Raw genomic sequence first — 16,271 nt, 5'->3', positions numbered from 1 at the left:
CCGATGTCTGCCGTTAGACCCACTACCTAAAACCAACTGTGTGTCCCTAGGCTGTCCCTGAAGTCTTCACTTTGCCACTTGACAACTTATCCTCCTAGCAATCTCCTCTCCAATGAAAACAGTAATGCATATCTCATGAAGTGGCTAGAAGCTGACATGAAATGACGAATGTCGAGCATGGCCCTTAGTATCCATTTTTATGATGTTCTTAGCAGTTTTTTTCTCCAAGTAGGCAAGGTTCTCCATCTTCTTATATGTCCATGCAGGTCAGTTTGATTTTCCAGTCAATATTCAAGGAAGAGTTTACAGTTCAATTCTCTGTATTCTGAGAAGCTTCAAAGTCCACTCGCCAAGGACACTGATGAAGATAAAGATTTTATCAAGACCTTTGTGTTTTTTTCAGACCTATTATTGGTCTAAAGGGCTAAACTAGGCCTTGCCAGAGCATATATAACTAGGGGCTCCTGGTCACCACTACATGCTAAGAACCTGAACTTCCCCGAGTCCTTGGAGCCAGGAAAGAAACATGACGTGGCTTGTCCTCCTCGGGCCAGTGACCTCCTCAGATTTGAGTCATGTATGGATGGAAACTGTAAGCCACATCATCTTCCTTTCTGTGATTTTTCTTTCAATCTGATTATTCTTCTACTCATCAGGTTTAGGATGGAATGGAATATTTCCCTGACAATCTTAAAGTTCAACCCTTTCCTACTAAGTACTTAACTATAGGAAATGTGGGACCCAAAGTTCTTGGTGTAGATTTGCATATTTGCACAACTCTGTGGTCCAATCAGGTCATGACCTATTGAAACTGGAACGCCTTGCAATTGTTCAGTGCACAGTCAATGCAGATGTAGGTGTGGTCTTGTGGAATAGCACTTTTCTACCTTTTATTTAGCATGACTTCTTTCTTCCCTCTCTACTTCAGTGTGTATATGTCTATGTCTGCATCTCTGTATCACTATCATTTATCTCTCCATCACTTTTGAAGTCTCTGTGAGTGGATTTCTCTCTATGGTGTTTTCTTTTAACTTTCTACATTTCCTGAACTTGTTCCCTATCTCCTGGATTCTTCTTTCAACTCTCTCTTCTCTTCCAACTTGGAGAAAAATTGGGAGAGCTACTTATACACTGTTTTATATCTGACAAGCAGTGTGACCACAGCCAATTAACAAATCTCTTGCATTTCAAATTCCTCCCTTGTAAAAGAGGACAGGAATCCCCCTTCTACCTCCTTCCCTGAGCTTCTATGAGAAGGATACAGGGGATGGCAACAGCAATGCCAATGGCTGTCATTGTTGAGAGTTCCTATTTATCAGGTACCTTATATCCATCACTTCACTTATCCCCAATATATTCTATTTGGAGGGTTTGAATCATTACATTCCACCATTTTATCAAAGGGGAGAATGAGACCCCACATGGTCATACTGCTTACTCAGTATTACAGAACAGAATATTTATTCAAATCTACGTCTTTGCCATGGAATATGCACACAATTCTTATAATAAGGTGACTCATAAAAATGATGAGAAAATACACAGTGCCATTACAATGACAGTTATAGCTTAACACTGACAGTTAATTGTAGCATCTTCTTTGTTTTCTTTGTCAAATGTTCGGTGAAAGAATACCTTTAAGGAAAGTGAAGACCATAAGAAATACCTTCAGTGAAAAAAACATTATGAACAATTTCCTGAAGGAACATGCTTACAGGCTGTCTCAGATTTCTTCTTGTGGCTCTAATATAACTATTCACCCCCTGAGGAACATCATGGATGTGAGTGTTTCGGGAGGTTCTCCAAGCGTCCCCTGGTGCCCTAGCTTAGCACTGGGGCTCATCCGGACATACCACGTGAGATGTTGGGGCTGGGGTACCTGCAAGAGTCAGAAACACTGGGCAACAGGGGCCCCACACAGAGGAGCAGGCAATATCATCCACAACTGTTGTATTGGTGACTGGGCCCAGAAATTACCAGGTGGCAGGTAAACATCGATTTCTGTGTCAAAGATGTGTCATTAATTTGAGGGAGATTGTTCCTTCTGAGCAGAAGGCAATGGCAACCCACTTCCGTCCTCTTGCCTGGAAAAACCCAAGGATGGAGAGGCCTGGTAGGCTGCAGTCCATGAGGTTGCTAAGAATCAGACATGACTGAGAGACTTCATTTTCACTTTTTGCCTTCGTGAATTGGAGAAGGAAATTGCAACCCACTCCAGTGTTCTTGCCTGGAGAATCCCCACGATGGTGGAGTCTGGTGGGCTGCTGTCTATGGGGTTGCACAGAATTGGACAATACTGAAGTGACTTAGTAGCAGCAGCAGCCTCAGTTCCTTCTGAACTAAGACAGTCAACTAGTTACAGACGAAGAGTGAACCATCTCTGATCAAAAGGTAGAACCAACTGCAAAGCAACTGTGAATAACCAGGCAGAGGAATTCAGTTTCCGCAGATGCAACAACCACAGCACTAAAAAGTTACTGAACCTGTATTCCATGTAAGGCCATCAGAATCTAACACAGTGGTTACTGTTTTTAGATTAGAAAAGGGCTTATTTTGTCTTCAAGAATGAGCATGCCAGCCTGAGAGATAGGCAAAGAGTAAATACATGTCACATGAAAGGGTCACTTGTTTGTTGTTGATTCGATGTGGTCAGAATTTAGAGGGAGTGGCTGGGGTTGATCTAGAAGGACCTCTTGGAGAAAAGGGTGCTAAGGCTGGGTTTGAAGAGCTACAGAGTTTCTCAAATGAAGGCACCAGGACTTCCCTGGGTGTCCAACGGTCCTAGAGGTCCAGTGGTTTTGCCTCTGTGCTTCCAATGCAGGAAATACCACTTCAACACCTAGTCATAGAATCAATATCCTGCGTACAATGTAGCATATGAAAAAAAAATATCAAAAACAAGCACCTCTGTGATCAATTCTGTGAGCTTCACAGTGGTTGGAAAGTGATCTCAAGAGATATATAGCGCCCAGAGGGAGACATCAGTGTGTGATTATAGGGTAGCCAGTTCTGCACTAACCCACTCCCTCCTTCTTCTTGTAGATGCTCTTTGATGGTAACATAACTATTGGAACACCCCCTCAGGAATTCCAGGTTATCTTTGACACAGGCTCATCTGACTTGTGGGTGCCCTCCCTCTTTTGCCCCAGTCCAGCCTTTTTGAGTACAGACACCCCATACCCGGACCATCTTTCACTTGCCCTGTCACCCTGTTTCCACCCTTGGCACTTAATAACACTCATCTCTTGTGTCTGCAGCTACACAAGTTAGGTTCAAACATTACAAGTCTTCCACCTTCCGACCTACCCAAGAGACCTTCAGGATCGCCTATGGATCTGGGAGCATGAAGGTATTTCTTGTTTGTGACACTATTCGGGTAACATGTAAAGAGAAGTTGAGTCAGGACTGGCTTTGGAGTGATACCTGCTTGCAAAACAGATGCAGGACCATCTTGCAGGACCCTTCCTAGCCTGACTCCCATAGACATTGGCCATCCTACCCACAGGATGCTGTCCATGGGAAGGCAGTGCCTGTGGTGACACAAGAGCAAATGGATTAGCTAACCCAGAGAGTGGCTTGAGGTGTGGACTTGCAGCTCCTCTGCCCACGGGAAGTTCAAGGTTCATTTTGCTGGGAGCGAGAAGAGGGGGGAAAAGCACCCATGTTTATATTCACAGATTGTTCCTGGCATTTCAGATAATAATTGGTTTAATCCTGCAACAACACCACACAACAGGTGGTCTGATTAGCTCCTGAGACATATGAGGAAACTGAGGAGCAGACAGCAAGGGCCTTGCTGAGGTCACACATGTGAAGAGCAGAGATGTGGTCCCTTCTGAGTGTGGGGCCCTTTGGACAGTATGTGTCACAGGCCAGCGGAGCTAAATCTGGGTGACCTGAAACCACACCCTTAGAACTCCTAGGCTTTGATTTTCCTGAAAAATGACAATCTGGACAAGGAGAAACCCATTGTGCTTCAGCACCATGTCCTCTGAGTGTGTCTGAGTACTCAGGTTGCAGGAGGTAGGACAACTTCAGAAGATATAGTGGGGAGCCAAGACAGTTGACTCAGCTTCTAACCTCTGTGCCACTCATTAGCCAGGAATCGACCTTAGTCTGGATCTCAATCACTTCTAGACTCGATTTCTGCCTCTGTACATGGGGACCTTATTAGGGCCTTGATAGGTGGACCAGCACAGCTCTCAGACACTGCTGTTGTTATTGTCCTCCAATAATCCCCCCACTCTATTCTCTTTATGCATGCAGGATGAAAGTCAGTGTGATGATGTTTGGTGCGGTGGATAAATTCTACTTCCAGGGAGTGCTCAACTGGATATCATTGATCAAAGTGGGTGACTGGAGTGTACACATGGACTGGTAAACTCATCCTCTGAGGGTCATCCCGAGTGATGCTCCCACTACTGTACATGGACACAGGCAGACACACACAAATACAGTCTCATACACACAGTCACACAGACACATGGAAACACACAAGAAGACATATATAAACATAAACAGAGATACCTATAAACATGCATAGCTAGTCAGAGACACACAAGCACTCACAGAGACACATACAAACACGTATACAAACAAACACAGAAGCAGATAGATATGCAAACAGCCAATGGGTTCATAATCCCCAGGCCTTCTGACCAGGGCTCTCACCAGGGTCTTAAAAGGGTCTGGAGAGGTCTGTGCAGCTGGGAGAGGGCTGCACCCACTGCCCTGTGAGACATGGAGCATAGATGGAGGACTTTACAGTGTGTTGAACAGAGGATCAGGGAGAATTTCTCCAACCTGAAGAGAGGTATAAGATGACCAACTTTCCGGGGCTATCTGGGACATAGGAAGTTCTCAGTACACATAAATGTCAGTTTAAAAACAGGAAAAGTCCTGAGCAAATGGGGAGAACTGGCCTCCTAAGGGATCAAGGACTGAGAAGTGTAGAGAGATTTGCTGAAGTCTTAAGACTTGAAAGCAACTAATGAAAAAGACACCACAGGTTCATGGGCACACAGTGGGTCATGGGCTATAACAGAGAATCAGGAATTTGGGATCAAGGAGTGACCTGAGGACAAGAGGCCTAATTGATAGGATTCTGTGTGACACCCTCAGACAAAAGCTGACCTGTCCTTTGGAGTTCATGTGGGCTAGTCATGTATTTCCTGGCCAAGGACTCAGGGTCTGAGCTGGTTGTAGGAGCAGTGCTGGGAGACACCCTCTCCCAGAGGAGCCCCTCTCTCCCACCACTATGAGAATCTGCTGCCCTCGTGAATCTCCATCTTCACTCTGCGATTGACCCATTATTTGTTCCCCGCCAGATACAGCTCTCTGGAATTTTCTCAATCATTATTTTCAAGTCTTCATTCACTCACTAAACAGACAAGCCTTGGGCATCCACTGTGTGCCAGGCACTTTAGGGAGGCAGTGAGAATAAAACTCTCCCTCACATCTAAGAAGGCAGATGCACAGGAATTGAGACACACACATAGTGAATTGTGATTGGTACATGCTAGATATGAGGAAGTGTCTACAGAGACTGTCAAGAAAGGAGATGATAAACACCAGGGGAAAGACTTCCCTGAAACCATGACAATTAAGCTGGAATCTGGAAGATGAGAAGAAATTTGCCAGTCAAAGGGGAGGGGCCTGCTTTAGGAAGGAAGACCAGCTTGTGGCAAAGTGCAAAAGAGCCTGGTGTATTCAAGTACTGCATTCAAGAATGTCAAGGAAGGTGCACTGTCAGGAGCAAAGGAAAAGAAGGCAAGAGACAAAGGGCTGTTTAGAAGACATTCGGGAAGTGGGCAGCTCTGGGGAGACTCAGAGTGACCGTGATGCCTGCTTTGTCACACTGTCTCTCATCATCTCCATAAAAGAAAGGTTATTGTTTGTTCTGGCAACTGCAAGGCCCTTGTGGATACCAGGACATCACTGATCCTTGGCCCAAGAAGATTGGTCAATAATATCCAGAAGCTCACTGGCACCATGCCATGGGGTTCCGAGATGAAAGTTCATGCCCCAGGCTCACTCCCAGTATCCAACCACAAGAAGGATCTCCAGGGCCAACCTCTTTCCCTTTCTCTCTAACAGCACTACATTTCATGTTTTGTGGTCAATACCCTGTCCTCTATTATCTTCACCATTAATGGTATCAACTACCCTGTCCCAGCTCAAGCCTCCATCCTCAAGATGAGGGGAGAACCCTGACAGGTGGTTCTCTAATAGGAACTTGCAGGAAAACTTGGGCTGCTGCTGGGAGGAGGGCTCCCTCTTCAGGCCTTCTCGCACTATTGCACATGCTGCTGAGCCCTGGGGCTGGCCAGAGCCTCCTGCAAGAGGAATCACTTGAGAGTAAAGGGCCGTCTGGGACATTGATCATCCTGAAATAAATGTGGAGACACCATACCATGCTGGCATGGTGGGAGTCACAAGGAGAGGGGAACACTCAGGTCCTCAGTCCTCAAAGAGTTTCAGTTCTATCTGAACCCTCAGATGGATGAACATGGAAAGCCAGTTCTAGCAGTCCTTGAAATAAGTCATGTGACATGGAGAATGGCTGTGGACAGTCCCAGTGTGCTGTCCCAGCATAGGGATTAACAGTCTCTCTTCCCATCTTGCAGTTTTCCTAGTTTGGATGATAAATTACATTGTCACCCTAGTTCTCGGATGCATCTTCCGCTGGCTCTGGTCGGGTGACCCCTTTGTGAGTCAGGCTACCTGACCCCTCTGTGGGGAGGCTCGATGCTAATGTGAATAAAGGATGCACAGTGACTACTCAGCCCCAGCACAGGGTGGAAGATCCATGTCAGCTCCCTAGGGGAGTTCAGAGCTGGCTGATGGGCTCAAAGAAGGCTTTGAGGAAGGGAGGGAATTTCAGGAATTCTAAAACTGTAAACTCATGAAGCCATTGGAGGGTTGCTTGGTTCTAGCGGAAACTGCACTGGATTCCATGCAAATGGCATCCCATGGTGCTCTGCATTGGGGCACTGGGGACTTACTCGGGGTGATGAGGGCTATGGACTGACTGATGGGCATGGGGAACCAGAGTACATTACCCACCCAAGCCTGGAGTGGCCAAAGTGGGTGATTGTGGGCTGAAGGAGGATTCCCAGAGTCCCTAAGTTAAGTCTTCAAGAACGTGTTGTGGGCACTGTTGGATAACCAACAACGAGTTAATTTGTAGCATGGGGAATTCCACTCAGTTATATGACAGCCTGGATGAGAGGGGTATCTTTGGGACCAGGATACATGGATACAAATGATTGAGTCACTTTCCTGTCCACCTGAAACTCAGAATATGGTTAATCAGCTATACTCCAATACAAAATAAAATTTTTAAATAATGTATGGATTGTGGGGATGCAGGAGGAGGACCAGCATTCTCTGCAGAGAAAAAAATGAGCAGGAGTCACAAGGAAAGAATCAGGGAGAGAGGGGAACTATGGACATTCTTTTCTTTTCTAAAAATTTTATTGAACTGTGGCTAATCTTCAGTGTTGGGTTAATTTTTGCTGCATAGCAGAGTGACTCCGTTATACACATACAGAAATATATTTATATTTCTTATTCTTTTTCATGTCTTTTATGACTGGATATTTAATATATTTCCTTATGCTCTGCAGTAGGACTTTATTGTTTATCATTGCTCTGTGTCCCCAACTGTGAGTCCTCCACTCCCCCACACCCTTCCTCATGGAAATCTCATGTCTTGGCCCTTTTTGGTTGTGGATGAACTCTCATATTCCCTGCTAATGGGAAAATTACCGGGGTCCTGCCCTGGTGGATCCAGGATAATTCGAAGCGGGGACGGCTTGGCGAGAGAGATGTATAGATTTAGAGAGAGATAAAGAAAGAGTTTGCAGTTAAGAAAATAGAGGAGAGAAAGAAGCTGTATTCCTTGGTTTACATGGAAAGCTAATAAAACCTCGAGACAAGAGGTTTGCACCATCTACCTAGTCCACCAGTGCCCGCTTGAATAGTGGAGGGTGCCCCCCCCCCCGCCCCTTGGGTTCCCTCTTGCATGCGTCTTGGAAGCCAGGGCAAGTAACTAGACATGGTGAGCCTCCACGCCCCAGATGGGAATTCAGCCAGAAAATAGAATCAATCTTTCCAGTGACTGGCCAATCCTTTATTGTCCGGAAAGGCTTTTTATACTTTTGGTTGTACATAGAAATCAATGCTGCTGTGGCTGCTGCTAAGTCGCTTCAGTCGTGTCCTACTCTGTGTGACCCCATAGATGGCAGGCCATCAGGCTCCACCATTCCTGGGATTCTCGAGGCAAGAACACTGAAGTGGGTTGCCATTTCCTTCTCCAATGCACGAAACGCCAGCAGCCCTGACTCTTATCGAGACCAGGCTTTCTCTCTGCATACCTAGCTGTATACACGTCTTAGGTGATTTACAAAATCTTCTGGCCAGAAGGCCCATTAACATTTTATGGCCCTTTTCTGATAAGGATCTGTCAACCAGAAAACTTATTTGTCTTAATAGTGTTGTTCTTCCTAAAGTCTGGTGCCACTCTCACAAAGCACTAAATAAAGTTATATTCTTACATAGCAAGGACACAACAATTTATAACAAGGAAAGAGGAGTACAGTGATTTATAACAAATAGAAAGTTCATTAACTCAAAAGTCTAGTGTTACTAACATAAAAAACTACTATATCCCTTTTTCTATATCCCAATCCCACTGATTAATATCCTTCAGGTGCTTTAAAGATAAAGAATATGGAGGCCTGGCAGCAGTCATGGACTCAACAGTGAAACCCATTACCAATATAATTTTTGCTTTTTAGAAAAGGCTCTATATCTTTAAGATGCTTTAAGCTTCGTGCCTCTTGTGGTTGGGGAGCCATAAACAATCACATGTGTAGTTGTAAAAATCCGGACAGACTGGTCAGGTAAGTTAGAAAGCTATCAAAGGGGTTTAAGGCAAGACATTCTTTTGATATGCAGGAGACTGTTAGCTGGAGCTCTAAGTTAACTCTTTCCAGAGAAAGGTGGTCAGGGATAGCCCTCTGTTATGTCAGAAGAGTGGAAACCACAGTACAATAAGGCAGGCAGACTCCAGTTTTGGGGGTAGATGTTCAAGAAAATTCAGCAAGGCTCCCTTAAAGCCTGACTCACCTTTGCCTGTTGGACTCCTTAACCTCATGACCATTGCCACGGGCAGGACTCCTCGTGCTGGCTCCTGGCAGAAAATCCCATGATACATACCAAAAGAGGGAAATAGAACCAATAATTATTCTGGGTCTAGATATTTGTGGGAGTTGCACGTAAGGGCTCAGGCTGACTGGTGTGTATCTCTGACTCCCCCAGGATTCTACAGGCCACTGCTATACCACCTTTCAAGAAAACAAAGTGAGGACATCTAGAGAGACCTGGATCCTGGGTGAAATCTTCCTGAGGCTATATTTCTCAGTCTTTGATAGCAGAAATGACAGGTTGTCCTGGCACAGCCAGTATAAATGCTTGGAGTGGTTCAGGAATCAATAAGGTCCTCCAAGCAAACACTAAATCACACTTAGGGTACTCCTGCCCAAGATGCCTGTGAACTGTATTAGGTGGTCTGTACATCCTATTGTCAATAAAGAATAAAAGGTTTCACTCGTAATGGTGCTGAAACAAATGGGTGCCTCTGTTTGTGTCTGGGGAGGTGTAAAATGATCGGGAAGCATTTAGAACAAAGTCTGAATCACAGTTGAGAGGAGCCCACCTCCAGCTGGCTTCAAGGAAAGGGGAGAATCATTGAAATGATTCTTGGAATCTAGGATGCAAAAATCAGAGTAAATACAAAGATCTCTGTGACTGGACCAGAAAATCAGAAGTCATCATTTCTCTATTTCACACTCTCACTCTTTCATTCCCTCTTCTTTGATGGTCTTAGCCTGACAACTTTCTTCGTTAAGGCATCTGCACCTAGTGATGGAGTCCAAGCTACTTGCCCTAGGGTTTTATATCCTGAAGGCATCCTTAGTAAGGAATGAAAAGATTGAAGACATCAGAGTTCAAGGGTGTTCTCTGAATGACCCACCTCAGATCACATGTACAGTCCTAGATTAGCCATCCTTGCAGGGCCATGGGGTCTTATGATTGGCTTCACATGGTCCTGTGACCCTGACCCAGCAGCACACATAATTGTCAATTTCCTCCAGAACTACATGACTGAAGCTGGGGAGAGGCAGCCCAAAGAAAGCAACAGGGAGATAGTCTAGGCCATAGAAGAGTTTGTATGACCCACCAACTCCACCACCTCCTCATTCAGAGGAATTATAAGGGGTAATAAAATAGACTCTTTTCATCCCATCTCAGATGAACTTATCACTGGGCTTCTCCTCCAGGGGAGTTTGGGTGAAGTACTTCATGGAGAGCCGGTTCCCTTTTTACCCACACCAAGTCACGAGGTCACAACGGCATATGCCTGCTCTGCCCTTTCCATTCCTACTGTGTAAGTCATGGCCCCAGTGGATCTCTGAGCGATCCTCCTTGTCCAGGGCCCAGAATGCCCTTTCCTTGGCATCCAGTGCTGCTGGAGAGAATACAACACATGTATTGGGAGACCCAGGATACACAGAGACTTCAGCCTTTCTGAGCTTTTCCATGGGTGGGGCTACAAACTGTTTGTTGGAGCTGCCATGGTTAGGCACTTTTGCTGTGGAAACATCCGTTCTTTCCACCTGGAGGCCCTCAGTAGATGCCTCAGCTGAGACAGCAAGGGTCAGAGGTTGATTTCCTTTCAGATTGACTGGTTTGATCTTGTTGTATAAGGGACTCTTAAGAATCTTCTCAAGCACCACAGTTCAAAAGCTCAATTCTTTGGCATTCACCATTTCTTATGGTTCAGATATCATATTGGTACCTGATTACTGGAAAAACCATAGCTTTGACACTACAGACCTCTGTAGCAAAGTAGGTCTCTCCTTTTTCATACACTGTGCAGGTCTTTCATAGCCTTTTTCCTTCCAAGGAGCAAGTGTGTTTTAATTTTGTGGCCGCAGTCAGGGTCCATAGTGATTTTGGAGCCCAAAGAAATAAAATCTGCCACTGTTTCCACCTTTCCCTCATCCATATGCCATGAAGTGGTGCGACAGGATGCCATGAATGTTGAGCATACTTTTGTGAATAATTTTTTAAATGTTGAATTTTAAGCCAGTTTTTGCATCCCCTCTCCTCATCAAGAGGCTCTTTTGTTCTTTTTTGCTTTCTGCTATTAGGGCAGTGTCATCTTCATATCTATGGATGTTGATATTTCTCCCAGCAATCTTTATTCCAGCTTGGGGATTATGCAGTCCAGCATATCGAATGATGTATCCTACATAGTAGTTAAATAACAGAGTGAGAATGTACACCTTGTCACGCTTCTTTCCCAGTTTTAAATCTTTCAGTTATTCCGAGTCTTATTCTAAGTGCCGCTTTTTGATCTACATGCAGGCTTTTCAGGAGACAGGTAAGGTGATCTGGTACTCCTGTTTCCTTAAGAATTTTCCACAGTTTGTTGTTTTCTACACAGTGAAAGGCTTTAGCATAGTCAGTGAAGTATACAGAAATATTTTCTGGGATACCCTTTCTTTTTCTATGATCCAATGAATGTTGGCAATTTGATCTCTGGTTCCTCAAACCAGTTTGTACATCTGGAAGTTTTCAGTTCAGGTATTGTTGAAGCTTAGCTTTAAGGATTTTGAACATTACCTTGCTAGCAAGTGAGATGAGAACAATTGCATGATAGTTTGAACATTCTTTGGAATTGCCTTTCTTTTAGAAGGAATGAAAACTGACTTTTTTCAGCACCGTGGCCACTGCTGAGTATTCCAAATTTGCTGACATATTGAATGCAGCACTTTTACAGCCTCATTCTTTAGGATTTTTAAATAGCTCAGCTGGAATTCCATCACCTCTCCTAACATTGTTTGTAGTGATGCTTCCTAAGGCCCACTTGGCTTCATCCCCCAGTATATCTGGCTTTACATGAATGACCCAAGCATCATCACTATACCAGTCATTATGATTGTTTTCATACAGTTCTTCTGTGCATTCTTGCCATCTCTTCTTAATCTCATCTGCTTCTGTTAGGTCTTTGACTTTTCTGTCCTTTATTGTGCCCATGCTTGCATGAAGTGACCCTCTGGTAGCTCCAATTTTCCTGAAGCAATCTATACTCTTTACAATTCTATTATTTTCCTCTAATTCTTACACTGTTCACTTATGAAGACTTTCTTATCTTTCCTTGCTATTCTCCAGAAGTCTGCATTCCATTGGGTATATTTTTCCCGTTCTCCTTTGCCTTTCATTTCTCTTATTTTCTCAGATGTTTTTAAGGTCTCCTCAGGCAACCCCTTTTCTTTCTCACATTAGTTTTTCTTGGGAATGGTTTTGGTAACCACCTCCTATACAATGTTACAAACTTCCATCCATAGTTCTTCAGGCTACCAGATCTAATCTCTTGAATCTATTTTTCATCTCCCCTATAAATTCATAAGGGATTTGATATAGGTCATAACTTAATGGTCTAGTGGTTTTGCTCACTTACTTCAATTTAAATTTGAATACTGCTTGCTTCTGCCTAATTTTGGTGCCAGATCACCACCCACCAATCCCAGTGGGTGTGGAGCAAAAACACACAATTTGAGGACTGTTACCCTGGGTTTGTGCTTGGCTTTGCACATGCTTAGCTGTGTGAGCTTGATCAAGTCTCTTAACCTCAGTTTTCTCATCTGGAAAATGGGCACCGTGATGATAATTCCACCTTCTAGACTGCATGTGTGCCTGCTAAGAGCAAGTGGCCCTTGGAGGGCTTTTTGGGTTCCTGAGTCTGGAACAAATATGAATTATTCTGCCACATGGGGAGAAGGAAATCTTCTGTTTAGAAGTTATGGCTGCCATCCAAAAGTTTAAATATTGATTCAGGCCAAATGACATCTATTTCTGAACCCTGACCCAGAACTCTGATTGAGACAATGTTTCTGTTTTCTGGGCTCACACAAGAGCTAATGATTCAATTCAGTTCAGTCATTCAGTCCTGTCCGACTCTTTGCGATCCCTTGAATCGCAGCACACCAGGCCTCTCTGTCCATCACCAACTCCTGGAGTTCACTCAGAATCATGTCCATTGAGTCAGTGATGCCATCTAGCCATCTCATCCTTTGTCATCCCCTTCTCCTCCTGCCCCCAATCCCTCCCAGCATCAGAGTCTTTTGCAATGAGTCAACCTTTCACTTGAGGTGGCCAAAGTACTGGAGTTTCAATTTCAGTATCATTCTTTCCAAAGAAATCCCAGGGCTGATCTCCTTTAGAATGGACGGGTTGGATCTCCTTGCAGTCCAAAGGACTCTCAAGAGTCTTCTCCAACAACACAGTTCAAAAGCATCAGTTTTTTGATGCTCAGCTTTCTTCACAATCCAACTCTCACGTCCATACACGACTACTGGAAAAATCATCGCCTTGACTAAATGTACTTTGGTCGGCAAAGTAATGTCTCTGCTTTTAAATATGCTATCTAGGTTCGTCATAACTTTTCTTCCAAGGAGTAAGCGTCTTTTAATTTCATGGCTGCAGTCACTATCTGCAGTGATTTTGGAGCCCCCCCAAAATAAAGTGTGACACTGTTTCCACTGTTTCCCCATCTACTTCCCATGAAGTGATGGGACCGGATGCCATGATCTTCGTTTTCCGAATGTTGAGCTTTAAGCCAACTTTTTTGCTCTCCTCTTTCACTTTCATCAAGAGGCTTTTTAGCTCCTCTTCACTTTCTGCCATAAGGGTGGTGTCATCTGCATATCTGAGATTATTGATATTTCTCCCGGCAATCTTGATTCCAGCTTGTACTTCTTCCAGCCCAGCATTTCTCAGAATGTACTCTACCGAGAAGTTAAATAAGCAGGGTGACAATATACAACCTTGACATACTCCTTTTCCTATTTGGAACCAGTCTGTTGTTCCATGTCCAGTTCTAACTGCATACAGATTTCTCAAGAGGCAGGTTAGGTGGTCTGGTATTCCCATCTCTTTCAGAATTTTCCACAGTTTCTTGTGATCCACACAGTCAAAGGCTTTGGCATCGTCAATAAAACGGAAATAGATATTTTTCTGGAACTCTTGCTTTTTCCATGATCCAGAGGATGTTGGCAATTTGATCTCTGGTTCCTCTGCCTTTTCTAAAACCAGCTTGAACATCAGGAAGTTCATGGTTCACATATTGCTGAAGCCTCACTTGGAGAATTTTGAGCATTACTTTACTAGCATATGAGATGAGTGCAATTGTGCAGTAGTTTGAGCGTTCTTTGGCATTGCCTTTCCTTGGGATTGGAATGAAAATTGACCTTTTCCAGTCCTGTGGCCACTCCTGAGTTTTCCAAATTTGCCAGTATATTGAGTGCAGTACTTTCACAGCATCATGTTTCAGGATTTGAAATAGCTCAACTGGAATTCCTTCATGTCCACTAGCTTTCTTAGTAGTGATGCTTTCTAAGGCCTACTTGACTTCACATTCCAGGATGTCTTGCTCTAGGTGAGTGATCACATCATCATGATTATCTGGGTTGTGAAGATCTTTTTTGCATAGTTCTTCCGTGTATTCCTGCCATCTCTTCTTAATATCTTCTGCACCTGTTAGGTCCATGCCATTTCTGTCCTTTATCAAGTCCATCTTTACATCATGCCAAACAGAAGGCTATCTTGCTCTCGACTGTTTTGTCCACAAGGTGGCACCAATGGGTCCTGGCCTGACTCTAGGTTGTGCAACCTGGACAGAAGCCACAAGGTCAATTTGACTCACTCAGGTGGTGTTTTTCAGAGGGGCAGACGTTTTAAAATTCACAGCCTTTCAAAAATGGAAACCAAATTCCCCTCCCAGCTTGGCCTAACTGTCTGAGGTCCACCAAAGACACAGCCCAGCCTCAATTCTTCTCTGAGGATGTAACGGCAATACCCCCCAGCCCAGTCCTAGCTCCACTTCATGTATCTGTAAGTGGGAACACTCTTCTCTCCCAAAGATTGGGGACCTTGTAAGCACTGACCAGGTGTTCAGTCTAAGCCTGGCCAAATCCGGGTTTGAGGGTATACCTTTTGATGGTGTCTTGGGCTTGAACTACCACAACATATCCTTGTCTAGAGCCATCCCCATCTGTGACAAGCTGAAGAATCAAGGTGCCATTTCTGAAGATGTTTTTGCCTTCTACTTGAATAAGTAAGTCTGAGATGGACAATCCCTTTCTCCAAATTAGCTGTAAGGTGCTTTCAGTTGCACAAAAATTATAGAACACTTGATAAAGAAGTATCCTGAGAGATAACCTAACCCAGGATAAATAAGGCCCCATGACCCTACCTGGCATCACTGCTAGTTTTTTTTGTTTTTTTTTTTTAATTAATTTATTTATTTATTTTTAATTTTTACTTTACAATTCTGTATTGGTTTTGGCATAGATTGACATGAATCCACCACAGGTGTACATGCGTTCCCAAATATGAACCCCCCTCCCACCCCCCTCCCCACAACATCTCTCTGGGTCATCCCTGCGCGTCAGCCCCAAGCGTGTCATATCCTGCATCAGACATAGACTGGCATTTTGATTCTTACATGATATTATACATGTTTCAATGCCATTCTCCCAAATCATCACACCCTTTCCCTCTCCCTCTGAGTCCAAAAGTCCGTTATACACATCTGTGTCTTTTTTGCTGCCCTGCATACAGGGTCATCATTGCCATCTTCCTAAATTCCATATATATGTGTTAGTATACTGTATTGGTGTTTTTCTTTCTGGCTCACTTCACTCTGTATAATCGGCTCCAGTTTCATCCATCTCATCAGAACTGATTCAAATGTATTCTTTTTAATGGCTGAGTAATACTCCATTGTGTATATGTACCACAGCTTTCTTATCCATTCATCTACTGATGGACATCTAGGTTGTTTCCATGTCCTGGCTATTATAAACAGTGCTGCAATGAACATTGGGGTACTGCTAGTTTTTATAAATAATATTTTATTGGAACACATCCCTGCTCCTGGGCTCAAGACCAGTAACTTGGTCTTGTGGGGTGAGTGAGGAGGAAGACTATTGGAAAGCAACAGGAAACAAGTTGGAGGAAAAAGCAATAGGATTTGCTTATGTATTTGATAAGGAAGGAAGGAGAAGGATGGTGGATATCTTTCCTTCCTCATTAGCATTCCGCTGGGAGCCCAGGACTAGCTATACAATTTGCAGGAGCCAGTGAAAAATAAAAGTGTGGGACACAAAACAAAATGTGGGATACCTTGTTCAAGAAAT

The 16,271-nt window shown here is 44.0% G+C and overlaps 1 protein-coding gene across 1 annotated transcript; it reads left to right on the top strand.

Annotated features, from left to right (window-relative positions):
* The first annotated feature begins 526 nt into the window (after positions 1-526).
* On the top strand, positions 527-15,191 carry LOC120874078 (pregnancy-associated glycoprotein 1-like). The gene is made up of 6 exons (XM_040255195.1): positions 527-569; positions 858-867; positions 1,631-1,781; positions 3,043-3,163; positions 3,258-3,376; positions 14,994-15,191. The coding sequence occupies exons 1-6, from the start codon at positions 527-529 to the stop codon at positions 15,189-15,191; spliced, it is 642 nt and encodes a 213-aa protein (XP_040111129.1).
* The last annotated feature ends 1,080 nt before the right edge of the window (positions 15,192-16,271 follow it).

The sequence above is a fragment of the Oryx dammah genome, unplaced genomic scaffold (genome assembly GCF_014754425.2).
Source record: "Oryx dammah isolate SB20612 unplaced genomic scaffold, SCBI_Odam_1.1 HiC_scaffold_15, whole genome shotgun sequence".
NCBI classification, from domain to species: Eukaryota; Metazoa; Chordata; class Mammalia; order Artiodactyla; family Bovidae; genus Oryx; species Oryx dammah.
The sequence above is the reverse complement of the archived record's forward strand: the minus strand, read 5'-3'. Positions and strand labels throughout refer to the sequence as shown.

Excerpts from the sequence above, each read along its gene's own strand:
- LOC120874078 (XM_040255195.1), top strand. The coding sequence starts at position 527 with ATGACGTGGCTTGTCCTCCTCGGGCCAGTGACCTCCTCAGATT. Across the intron at positions 1,782-3,042 it reads CCCTGAGGAACATCATGGAT|ATGCTCTTTGATGGTAACAT; the intron begins GTGAGTGTTTCG and ends TTCTTCTTGTAG. Across the intron at positions 3,164-3,257 it reads CCCCAGTCCAGCCTTTTTGA|CTACACAAGTTAGGTTCAAA; the intron begins GTACAGACACCC and ends TTGTGTCTGCAG.